This window comes from Sinocyclocheilus rhinocerous, unplaced genomic scaffold (assembly GCF_001515625.1).
Source record: "Sinocyclocheilus rhinocerous isolate Xijiao unplaced genomic scaffold, SAMN03320098_v1.1 scaffold2666, whole genome shotgun sequence".
In the NCBI taxonomy this organism is placed as follows: domain Eukaryota; kingdom Metazoa; phylum Chordata; class Actinopteri; order Cypriniformes; family Cyprinidae; genus Sinocyclocheilus; species Sinocyclocheilus rhinocerous.
The window spans coordinates 137,383-150,543 of NW_015641019.1; the positions used below are offsets into that span (position 1 = coordinate 137,383).

Here is a 13,161-nt window from a genome sequence, read left to right on the forward strand (position 1 = left end):
ATATATATACACACATACACACACATATATATATATATATATATAAATAAATAAAATATTACAAAAATACATTTAAAAAAATTACAAAAAATATATATCAGCCATTTGCCAAGGTAAGCTGTTCTTATTTTCATTTACGTATACATTTTAGTTAATATTAAATATTAATAGAAGCCATATATAGATTTTAAAAAAAAATGTAAACTACATAAACATACAAACACACAAAACAGTCAAAGAAACAAATAAATAAAAGTGACAACCACCCAAGATTACTTTTAAAAATTAAGATTGAAAACTAAAATAAAAAGTCTAAATATTAATAAAAACTATAACAGTATCTCAGTGATTCTAAACTAACACTATCTGGTCGACAATCATGTTCAATCATGCAACAAAATGATCATAAAACACAATTTTTTAAAGCTGGTTTATTAAAGAAAGCACCAGTCACATATTTCTCCATGTAAACAGACTTACTTTCCCAAAACATCTTTGATTTGCTTGTTCACCAGTCCATAGTAATGGTCAATTTGTGCCTGCATTAGGAGTGAAAAAGAATAATTACGGCATTCAGGTATACATCATAGGTTTATTGAAGACTCTCATAAATACTTAAACTTAATCAAAAACGACAGCTGCCTGAGCCAGAGGTTATCAATGCCAAACAGACACAGCAAACCTACCTGATGCTTTTCATAGATCACCGGCCAACTGAAAGCACCTATGAGACCTAAAGAAAAAGCCAGTTTTGAAAATTATGGCACATTCTTATAATTCTGACAAGGGCCAATTAACTGCATAAATTGTGTGTCTATTTAAACAAATACGACTACAGTCCCAAATGGACTTACCCAAAATAAGAAGGGTAAGACCATTGAACAAGGCACCAACATAGGTCAGGATCCACATCAGAACTGCAAACTGGAAGAAAAGAGGAAACCATGTCAACATACATACAAGAGTAATAGGCCAGAGGAAACACTGTAGTTATATATGAGAAACACATTTCAAAACTTATGCAAGGTGATGATTACTTGAAGAGATATTGATGAGATGATGTGCTAATGACACTTATCCTTTTTTATAGTTTAACAAGTGTAAAGAGCTCATATATTGTCAAATCGAATCCATCTTTTGGTATAAAAGATTGATGTACTATATAGACATACTGAGCAAAAACATTTAATGAAAATAAGATACAGCTAGTTATAAAATAGTTGGATGTCTGATGTCAAAGTCACAAACATTAACAATATCGTTACTCATTTCACATGTGAAGAGGGCATTTACATAAGAGTATTAAGTTATTCAACAAGGATGCATTAAATTGATAAAAAGTGACAGTAAAGACTGTTACCAAAAAAAAAAAAGTTCTGTTCTTTCTAATAAAAAAAATTCTGGTTTCAGTTTCAATCAATAAAGAAAATGAATACATGACGCAGCAACCTTAACTCTAATATTTCTCAACACTGACAAGAAATGTTATTTGACCAAATCAGCATATTAGTATGATTTCTGTAGGATCATAAATAATGACTGCTGAAAGTTCAACAGTCAACAGTTCTTCTAAACAGTAATAAAATGTCACACTATTACTGTTTTTACTCTATCTTTCAAAACAAATGCAGCCTTGGGGAGCAAAACTGTAAATTAGAACTTTTGTGTTTGGGTGACCAATTTTCATAACTCTTAATAGTCAGAAAGACGGTCAAAATGGTAATGAAAGCAAAATCATAATTGATAAAAAAAAAAAGATGTTTACATCATTAGTGTTTTGAAAGTGTCATTTTAAATGCCTAATAACGGACCATTTTCCTAATTACTGACATTGTAAACTCAATGTTTCACTTGAACTTAAAATAGAATTTTTAAAAAAGCAGGCCAACCCCTTTTTTTGCAAGCTGACCCAACAAATGGCAGAGCCTATTCAAAACCCACCGGCACATAAACGGTCACTCGTAACTGGACACGTCACTCAATATAGCGGTCTGACCACAGAGAGACTGAAGGCTGGGATGGAATCTATCCGTCCAGCTGTAAAAAAAAACCTCCAGAGCTCAGAAAGGGCAGCGGGGTCAGGCTGTAACTCTATCCATTGCCCATAACCACCGCCCCCTTCACAGGGCAGTAAATTTCCTTACACGGATGCTTCCATCCACTGGGCTCTCCTGCGTTTGAGTCGTGGGTCAATGCAGCGCCAAGAAAAGCCATGAGGTGCTGATTTAACATTAATGTTACTGGTGCTTTTCCATTACACCATAAACTTTGCAGAGAACACGACGACTCCTTAAAATGCCAGACATCTTGACGCAAGATTGAGGGTGCTTTCACACTTGGTTCGCTTGCCTGGTCCGAACCAGAGTTCGATTGCTCCCCCCTCCGGACTGCGTTGCTGGACTGCGTTGGTCCGAACCGCGGTTCGTTTGCGTCATCAAGCCAGCAGCTGTTTACCCCGTTGCTTAGTAACGACGGCGCAGGAAAAAGCGGCAAATGCATAACATTGCTCTCTGCACTTTATATATTTATGTTTTTAAACCGTTCGTTTTGTTTACAAAGCTTCGGTACATAATGGCACTTACGTCGGTCTTACGAATGTACTGCGAATGCTCTAAAGAACGCTGAAGGCGAACAGAAATTAGATATATAGCTCTCTGCTTGCAGCGCGTCAATCACGCTCGTCAGGAAAGTGAGTGAAACACACACAAACACACATTTTTATCAAATAATACGTCATTAATAGCGGTTCACTTCCCGGGATTTGGTACGATTGCGTTCACATCAGCAGCGAACCGTACCGGAGTTCACATGAACCGTACCCCAGACCACCCTTTTTAAGCGGACTCGGGTATGGTTCGCAGGTGCGCACCCGAGTTCGGAAGACAGCGTTCACACAAAGACTATAGAATTCACATCATCCAAACGAACCGAACTCTGACGTCAATCGAACCCGGGTGCACACCAAAAGTGCTAGTGTGAAAGCACCCTAAGAAGCACTTGGATCCAAACGTATTTAGTTCTGCTGTAAACCAGATGACTTGTGACCTCTAGTTCTGCTGTTATCAACAATTTAAGGCTTATAGGCCCAGAATTAACTTTCAGAAGCAAGCTCATTATTATTATTATTTTTTAATGTATATTAATCTATTTTTATTCTTTATTTTTTTATATTATTTAAATGCATTGTTTTTTTGAATGGCCCACTCATCAGAACTGGAATGCCCTCAGCATGGCAACATGGGCATTTAAGCAACAACACGTAGGGAGGTGGAAAGTGTAGACCAGCTATTCATTCAAGATCATACAGCCTTCCAGCAAACCTTGTCATGTGACGGCGTCTAAAACAGAGAGCATCACATGACTAAAGACTGGCATTCCTCAATGCTATATCACAGTTGATACTTTAACCCCGTCACCTCCAATAAAAAGAGTTGCTGGCTATGGAGAGAGAGAGACAGGTCTCTTTGGTACCATTTCTATCCCGTCAGAGCTCAGTCCAAATCCTCTCGGCCTGATCAACAAAGGCTTCTTTGTGGAGCCGTTCATGACCCGCTCCTGCAACACATGACCAAACACCCCAAACCCTGCCTACCAAAAACACACGCGAGGCCATGTCTCTAATTCAATGCACTGAGGACACAAATCAGTATACACTATGGGAGAGAATACAACAGTAAGGTTGTTAAAAGTTTTTGAAAGTAGTCTTATCAAGGTTGTATTTATTTGATCAAAAATACAATTAAAAGCTAAAAAAAAATAAAATAATTACCACCATTTAAAATAACCATTTTCTATATTAATATACGTTAAAATATAATTTATTTCGGTCAAGGCAAAGCTGAATTTTCAGCATCATTACAGCATGATTAATAGAAAGTACAAAAGAATAGCACTTATTTAAAACAGGACCCTTTCGTAACATATTAAATGTCTTAACTGTCACGGATCATTTTAATGCATCCTTGTGGAATAAAATAAATTTCTTTCTTAAAAAAAAAAAAAACAGTAGTGTAACTGAATTCATTCAAGAGAATATAAATGTGCATTAAGGAATTAAGTGGATGTCAGATTTTTAAGTCCATTTAATTGACCAAGCAACCTCGATAATCTTAAAATATCAAAATATTGGCCGGACTATAATATAAATGTGTATCCGTTAATCCAACATCTAACAAGTGGAACTGTTTTCTTATACATGTGTATTGAGTTCTTAGTTTTGGACACTAGGGGACAATTTCTAGCTCATGTGCGCAGTTATTTTTTTAAATCAAATTTAGCATAAACTGTACAGCTTACAGTGGCCTTATTGTTCACCAACCTCATGAAAAACAAAGACAACCAGATTTATTTTCCAATCTTCACCCGGAGTGCAACTATGGAGCCCCAAATCAAATAAAAGAGCCTAAGATGAAAGAACACAATCAGGATTTCATTTCCTCTGGTCTCCTGCAACAACAAACCTTGAGCGAGTCCACCAGATCCTCCACCAGGAAGAGTCGTCGCAGCTCCTTAATCAAAGAGTTGAAGTGCGCCAGAGCCGTGTCACCGTACTTATGAACCAACTCCGAAGAGATCCCGACATCTTTATCCAGATACATCCTGTACAAAAGAGGTTTAGCGTGAGACTGAAGCTACGTTCCATGAACCTAGTGAGTTAGTGATGGGCGCTTCTGAAACACTGCTTCGTGAAACTTCGAAACCTGTGAATCATTTGTTTCAAACCAGTGATCAAGCATGTATCAAACTGCCAAAGTCACATGATTTAGTAAACAAGGCTTCATTACGTCATTTCAATGTTTCATTGCAAAGTTTCAATGATTCGCTGTAAAGAGAGCGATCTCTGGAACCATGAACCAGTGTCTATATGATTTTTTACCTGACCTCGGATTAGTGTTACACATTTGTAGACATTTTTAAATGAGATTTGTATAATAGAAAGGAAGTGTGGTAGTAAATAAACACTTACTGGCTTGACTATCTAACAAACAAAACAAGCCCTACAATTTAAAATTAACATATTATACAGACACCTCATATTTAGAGACATTAAATGATTTGTTAATTGCATTTAATAGATTACACTTTCAATAAAACATTTGCAATTGGTTTGTCAAAGGTACTTTTATGAATGTTTGGCCTGAGTTTATTGCATTCATCGTTCATCATTTTGCAAAGCAACTGGTTCAATTCAATCAAAGTTTCGAAAAGCTTTGTTTCTCCCACTACTAGTAGCAAAACATTGAAATTTCACAATATAACACTAATCATAAGCAACAATTTTGCCTTTATGTACGTTTTAGTTAGCCTTGTCTAGTGGTTATTTATACCCATTTAAAACATTTAAATACAAATTGCTGTTTATTACCGTTATTTTCCTGCAGTGAACATGATTGCAAAAAATTCTCTCTTTTTGTCATTTACAAAAAAAGCTGTAGAAAACGTGAATTATGTACAATCCGATTTGTACTGTTACGCATTAAACAAATTTTGGCCATATCAAGACAATGATATGTCAGTGAACCGTTGTTCACTGACGAGCTGCGCAAAAAAGCGCGCAAATATGAACGTGGTTTTGCGCAGCTCGTCAGTGAACAACGGCTCTGTGTAGTTAATGCTGCTCCATGTGAAAGCCCGCACGTGACGGAGATTTACCGCTGATTACAGAACCGGCTTTACTGATAAGATGCGCGTTAAATATCGCATGCGATTTATCGTGCAGCCCTAGTTTCAAATCTACTACTTGAGGTTTCCTTTCAAGTAGGATGTTGCCTTTGAAGGTAGCTGACTATGTAGTAGACAGCCAACCAGCTCACTAGTTTTGGAACAGAGCCTAGTGATCAATCTGAAGCAGCTGAAACACGCAAACAGGCTTTCCGAGAGATACAAAAGATCTTGCAACCACTTTACTTCCAAAACAACTTTAAGAATCTTTAAAGGCAGAGTAAGTGATTTCTGGTAGCCAATGTTGATATTTGAAATCACCAAAACAAACACGCCCCTACCCCAAAAGGGTCTTGCCTCTATTCTGATAGCTCCGCCCCACATATACATACGCAACCCAGGCAACGATTAGTTCTGTGAAACAAAGCAAAACCAATGTTACACCATGTCTACTTGTAGACCCGGTGTTACTCACCTATTGAGAAGAAACAAAGCAACCTCGGCGTCCGATCGCAGGCCTCCGCTCCTTGAGTTCTCTCCAGCGCTGGAAAGCTGATCCGATATTTACACGGGTCCTACTTCTTGCCTTATCGTTCCGCAGACGTTTTCCTCTTTTGTTTTTTATCCGCCATCTCTATCTTTCTGTCACTCGGCTCGGCTAATGTCCATCCCTTGCACTGAAAGCTCTCTCCTCCACACATCACGAGTAGACACGCCCCTTATTGCTGATTGGCTACAAGTTTGTTTTGCTATTCGGCCCGAATCAGTTTTCTAAAGTGTTTTTGAAAAATCACATACCCTGCCTTTAAGTGGTTGGATTTTTGCCGTTCCACTTCTATTTCACAAGCGAGGCTTAAAATTTTGGCAGGGAATCAAAACCAACAGCGTGTAGTTCAAACATAAGCACCTCATGTAAGCCCAGAAGCTAAGCTCCACAGATCTGCCTCCTTACAGAAACTGGAACACAAACTGATCAAAGCAGGATTATCCTAACCGTTTTACACTCAAGGCAATGCAAAGTGAACAAAACACGGTGTGGAAATACATGAGACTGATGCCACTACAATATGTGTGCAACACATGTGTGGGTCCTCACTTGAAGGGGTGGCCATCCTCTGACTTCTGAACAGCCTGTAAAATGCCTTTGTATATCCTGAAGGAGATGGTGACAGACAGCAGGGCAAGGGCCACGTAGGAGATCACGCTGATAATACTGCACACGCTGAGGGACAGCAGCAGGAACAGACTGGCTCCAAACACCACCCCCGTCCTCTGCAGATCTCGCCAATACAGCAGGTCCACCACTGCCGACAGAAAGGAAGAGTTACGTTAGCCCCAAACAGTCAGATGATGCAACTTTCTGCTTTAATGCGAAAAGAAATGAACACTTTTTACATGCACATGAGCATGTTAACAGTAAACGGTATGTGAAAGAGTTACGGAGTTAAATTACTGTGCAGAATTACTATCATGGAACTATAGCATATAATTTTTTAATAATGTCATTTTTTTTAGAATATTGCTTTGAGTGCTTGCATTCAGCAATTTTGTAAAAAATTCTATTTTACACAAACACACATAAATTAACAATATTTTTTTAATATTGCTTAAAAGTGTTTCAATTCAACAATTCTGTAAAAATATATATTTTATTCGCACATATAAAGCAATTAAGCACATGAATTAAGCAATTTTGTAAAAAATACATTTTTGGAACTATATAAAACTTTTAAAGAAAAAAAACACTATATATTCAAAACTGCTGAATGTAAACACTTATTAAATTGTGCTATATACACACACAACTTCTTAAAATATTACTTAATATGTACAGCATTGCTGAATTTAAACACTTATTATTAAACTCTTATATTATAATGCATGTATTTTATAAAATATTATTATAGTAACTCTGCGCAGTAATTCAATTCCCATTTAATATCCCATTTATTATACTCTTCGTTGCAAGCGTAAAGATAAACCAACATTTGGTTTCATACAGTTTAGGTACTTCAGTCAATTGTCCAGTCAGGCAGTTATTCATCAATTCATCAATTAATCAGATCAGCCAAAATAAAGCTATATGAATACCTGGCATTTTTTTAAAGTTTACTTCGAAATATGTTGATTGCACAAATGCAGGAATGTTTCAATAGCTGCCAAGCATTTAAAACAGTTTTTTTGAGGGGTAAAGGCTTGGACAGAATACGGATCTTAATCAGAAAATGATGTGCATGCTCAGTTTTTAAGTAGCTGAAGAATGGTGGCTTCCCAGATGAGCATATGGATCAGATTATTTCAATATACAAATTATGTGACCACACTGAACATCAAAACTCCATTCAGAAACAAAATAACTCATGCACACACTAAACAAGGACACCATGCCCCGTTTCACAGGACTTTACAGCAAACCTAGTCTGTTCGTGCTGAGGGAGGATAAAAATAGGACAGAAACCTCAGTCAGTCAAGGACCCTTCAATAATTAAACCTAATCTAATATATCTGATCAGAGTTGATGGCAAACCAGCATGCGGCATCTTCTCTCACTGCATTTCTAAAGACAAACATCATCCATCCAAAAAGCCAATACATTTAATCAATAACTCAGAATCACTTGGGCTCGTTAATGCTGCCCTTCCTCTTGTACTCTCGCCCATAGACCGTTGCATAAGCTAATCGAAACAGTATTAATGAGTCACATTTTCGAAGATCAAGGCATAATGCATACGTATCTGCTCATAAATATTAATGTATAGTGTTATAATGCACGCCTGGAAATACGGTAAGTCCTTCGGCCTTACAAGACCCCTCTCAATAAAAAAAACTGCATTTTATCATCATGATTTCATCCTAAATCATTGACAGGGCTCGTAAACACAAATTGAAGTGTAAAAGCGGCATAAATCAAATGTGACGCATGGAGGAAGGAAGCAATTACAGAGCGTTCTCACTAACTAACCTTGATTGGAATCCATCTCGCTCATCTGCGGTCGGACAGCCAGGGCCAAGAACAGACGGGAAGCACGCCGCACCAATGACAAACGGCAGTTCCGGTCGATGGCAGTTCCGGTCGAACGAACGGATCGGCTTCAAAATAAGTCTACCAACTCTCAGTCATACGCAGTGTTTGCTCAAACAATAATACAAATATCGGTGACGGTAACATTTATTAGAAAAAAAGAAACAAATGTTTGGCCAGCTGACTTTGTTTTAACTAAAAACAAAAGGTTGTGGCCAGATTTTTTTAATGCTATTGAAATAACTCTCAGTATTTATTGGTTTAAAAAGGTAATATTGTGAAGTATTATTAGAATTTAAAATATTTTAGTTTTCTATTTTAATACATTTTAAAATGTAATTTATTCCGGTGATCAAATCTGAATTTTCAGCATCATTATTGCAGTCTGTCACATGATCCTTCAGAAGTCATTCTAATATGATGATTTGGTGCTCAAGAAATATTTCTTATTCTTATCAATGATGAAAAAAAGTTGTGCTGCTTAATATTTTTTGTAGAAACAGTGATACTTTTTTCCCCAGGATTCATTGATGAATAGAAAGTTCAAAAGAACTTTTATTTGAAATTTAAAAAAAAAAAAAAGTAGCATCCTTCTCACATTTTATCAATTTAATGTGTTCCTTGCTGAACAAATGTAGAATATACATTTTTCATTAAAAAAATATATATATTTCTGACTGCAAACCTTTGAACAGATGTGCATATTAAATGTTTAACATTAACCGTCATTGCAGCAGAAATATCTAGAATAAATATATTAGCCTCAGGTGCTCAACCACAGATTATTATATAACGTTTCCTTAAAACTGAATAAAATTCAATTGGAACTCATGGGAGGCAAAATGACAACTCTAGACTCAAAATGAGCACATCTCACTTTATCCTATAGCCAGGCACACTGTAGGCGTCTATCCAGGAAACCCTTTCGTAAGCCAGCATTCAGGGTTCACAAAAGTTTAGATCAGACATCACCCTTCATTACATGTTCCCAGCTTGATTTCATTGCCACAATAAGTGCCAACTTGCATAAACAATTTAAAGAGCATTGCCTCCCCTTCCAAGAATCGGAGAATAGCTACAACACAATGACAAAGTGCTTAATGATGCCAATACACAAAAAAAATTCTTATAAACAAATTGCTGCTTAAAGCTCCTCATGTTGCAATGACTCCTCAAGTTGCTGTGAATGACTCCGACACGCTGCATCATATTTTCTTAAAGGGGTCATATGATGCTGCTAAAAAGAACATTATTTGGTGTATTTGGTGTAATGAAATGTGTTTCTTTCAAAAATGCACTGAATTCAGATTATGCAGTCAGTTCAACATTCTGTGCAGCAAACAGGCAGTTTGCCAAGAGAATTCTCTGGCAGAAGGATAAATGCTTGCCGTTGTAATATGCTTTGTAATCAAGACACCCATACCATTTACTCAGCGCAACTAGAACGTTCTCTCCCCCAAACACCTTTGCAAGCAAAACCTCAAAACCGAACGTACTCCGAGCTATACCTAATAACACTTATGAACAAAGCAAGCAGAAAACCGACCTCTTCAGTCCATTTTCAGGCTTTTTAGGGCAAAACAAGAATGTACCCTGTTCTTTCCAGTGCTTTATCTCCATCCCTGAGGCCGTCGCAGAAGGCGTGTTATCGGAATTGGCGTGCATCAGTCATACATTCCAGTCTGCAGAAGAGGTGATCGGGGGTGAGGAAGGAGGCACAAGTCTCTGGCTGGGGCAGGACAGGACTGAAGGGTAGAGAGAGACACTACGGCTCTCCTAGCAGAACGGCCTGATCACATTCTGCAAAGGCCAGCACTGCTGAGGTCAGCTGACCACATTCACTGCTGAACGCCATGTACTAGTAACATGAGGTTTTAGCACAACATCAGTGTCGCTCTACAAACCGGGCACCGTTTGTGTTCCTCTTAGAGTTTAATTTTCGAAATGCATTATTAATAATAACTTGATGTGGATGTACTTTTTGGCCTGTCCTCAGTGTTCCTATGAGCAAATGCGCACATTCTGAATAAAAATGAATATATGGATATAAAAGCGAGAATTTTTTTGTAGAAACTTTTAGATTTAGGAGCATCACATTTTCTTAGGGATGTTACGATTAACCGTGAGCCGGTTGAAAATCGATTCAAATAAGTGTTATATTTCACAAAGAAACATGCAGCATTTTGTCCAAGCAATAATAAAAGGACACATTTAATTTACAGTATAATTTGTCTTAAATCTCATTTTGACATGCTGGTAAATCTCAAAAATCGTGAATCGAATCGTGATTTGAGTGAATCGTTACATCCCTACATTTTCTTTACAGAAACATCAAGCGCCATGATTATTATCACTATTATTAACTAAAACTGAAACTATCAAAACATTTTTGTTCATTGAAAATGAAGCTGAAACTAAAAAGAAAAAGTAATTAAAAAAAAAATTTGTTTGCCTTAGCAACTAATTGAAATCATTTCAAGTTGAAGCACTAAAAATACTAACTGGGAAAAAAAAAAAAAAAAGAACTTCAGACTTAATCTGTCTTTTACGTAAAATTACGTAATGATTACGACAGGCTTTCATTGAAGTATGAATGTCTAAAGGACGATTTATGGGTCACTGCGTTTTCCTCAAGGTCAATGAAACTAAACTCGGTCACCTAACTAAACTGACCTTTGTCCAGCCTGTATTTACAATAGGGAGGTGCACATTAAATATGTGAAGCTGAAATAAAAAAATTTTTATATATATATATATAGAGAAACTTAAAAAAAAAATAGTTTATTTTTTTAATAGAAATAGTTCGACAATTAACACAATTTGGCGGGTTTCATTCCCGTCTGTTACACACATCATGTTCCACACGATGGCGATAAAGGGATGCATCAAGATAACATATTGAAATATTTGAAAAGTTCCCAATGATGATCAGAGTTTCGTTATGCTGTTCATCAAAGTACGCAGTAACGAAGCGGAAAAACTTTTTTTTTTTCAAAGTATTATACGCCAATTATAACAAACTGTAACCCGTTCACAAAACCTTTTTTTTTTCTGTATAAACATCAGTTAAAACACTTGTTGATATAAGAATCGGAGACTTACATTTAAATCAGAAACCTCAAACTGTGTGCAATAGAAAAAGTAGGTAAACAGCCAGTCAGTCTTGATTAATACATGTAACATGAATAATTCAAACGGATCTGACGTCATGTCAGTTGTTCCTGGTGTAACATGTAAAGTTTATTACGCTCATTTTAGTTTGTGATAACACTTACAGATCCCCGATTCAAATCCAAATGATACGTTACAACTAGATAGTGTACTTACATGAACAACAAGATTTAGATTTGGATGGTGTGACTGATGTTTCCTCTTCTTTTTCTTCCGATTTTGTCGGTTTTGCTGTTGCGTCTCCAAACGCACTGATCGGTGCTGGTTTGACAGCTTCTGGCTCTAGTTTAGAGGTGGATGATGGTTCTGGTTCTGGATCTGTAAAGTCCAGCAGAGGTTCTTCGGTGCGTGGCAGTGTGGACCTGTGCCTCTCCAGCGCATCTTTCGCTCCTCCGGCCAGATCTAAGATATCATCGTTGTCTGGAGCTTTAGCATCTGCCTCTCTTAACGATAAATCAGCTGCATCATCCATCAACGACTTCACGTGTTCGTCTGCTCTGTATTCTTCTTCTTCATCACGCTGAAAGCCATATGAGGGTGTCGTGGAGCTTATCTGATCATCCATCGTTAGGAATAATTTTACACCGATGTATAAGAGTAACTTTTTCAAAAAGTCTCCTCACGCGAGTTTTTTTTCGACTTGAATGTCTGAGAAAATAAATTTTCAAAACTTCATCAGCACACCAACGAGTGTGCGTCAGGTTCAACACGGGCCTAAAACGCAGAAACGGCGCAACTGTTTCTCTGTTTGACTAGACGCTTAGTTAGAGGAAGTATATGCAAATTCGTCCTACTCTTTTATTGGCTGAACAGTGAAAAGGGGCGGTTTGGTGACGCACAAGCACCTCCTTGCGTGCAATGTTACGCGCCTAATTAGGAGCGGGGTATGCAAGTTTGCGGGTATTTTATTGGGTGAGCGGAGAAGAGGGGGCGGGGCAGCTGCGACTACATGCTTTCTCTTCCTGAGCGGAAGTGTGGAAAAATGGCTGAGTGATGCTTTTCAAATAGTTTTAAAATTCACAGCGGTTTGAAAATGCGCTGATGAGCTTACCTTTGTTCCTATATGTAAATGATAATTATATGTTCTTAATATATGTAATATGTAGCCTATTGTTTAATCATCAACAAGACATTTGATGCCATGCTAAAGCAACACCCATAGCATTTCGTGCGTTGATTGTGAAATCGTTGAATATTGTTGCGAATACAATTATTCGGATGATTCAGTGTATATATATATCAGTAGTCAACATTTGAAGTGGATCAAAAAAGTTCATCAAAGTTGTCCTAAGACAAGAACGCGTTTT

General features: G+C 37.3%; 1 protein-coding gene across 3 annotated transcripts in view; it reads right to left on the reverse strand.

The window, feature by feature from the left end:
* Positions 1 to 12,623, reverse strand: part of rtn4a (reticulon 4a) — a 13,966-nt gene extending 1,343 nt beyond the window's left edge. Inside the window, exons 1-6 of one of the 3 annotated variants that reach the window (XM_016570165.1) lie at positions 12,011 to 12,623; positions 6,758 to 6,965; positions 4,461 to 4,599; positions 855 to 924; positions 687 to 733; positions 481 to 539 (exon numbers count right to left, since the gene is read on the reverse strand). In XM_016570165.1, the coding sequence (XP_016425651.1) occupies positions 481 to 539; positions 687 to 733; positions 855 to 924; positions 4,461 to 4,599; positions 6,758 to 6,965; positions 12,011 to 12,419 (932 nt within the window). In that variant the 5' untranslated portion in view covers positions 12,420 to 12,623. Of the gene's footprint in view, positions 1 to 480; positions 540 to 686; positions 734 to 854; positions 925 to 4,460; positions 4,600 to 6,757; positions 6,966 to 8,623; positions 8,716 to 10,275; positions 10,444 to 12,010 lie in introns of those variants that run through there. The other 2 variants (XM_016570166.1, XM_016570167.1) reach the window with 2 other exon arrangements.
* Between the last annotated feature and the right edge of the window lie 538 nt (positions 12,624 to 13,161).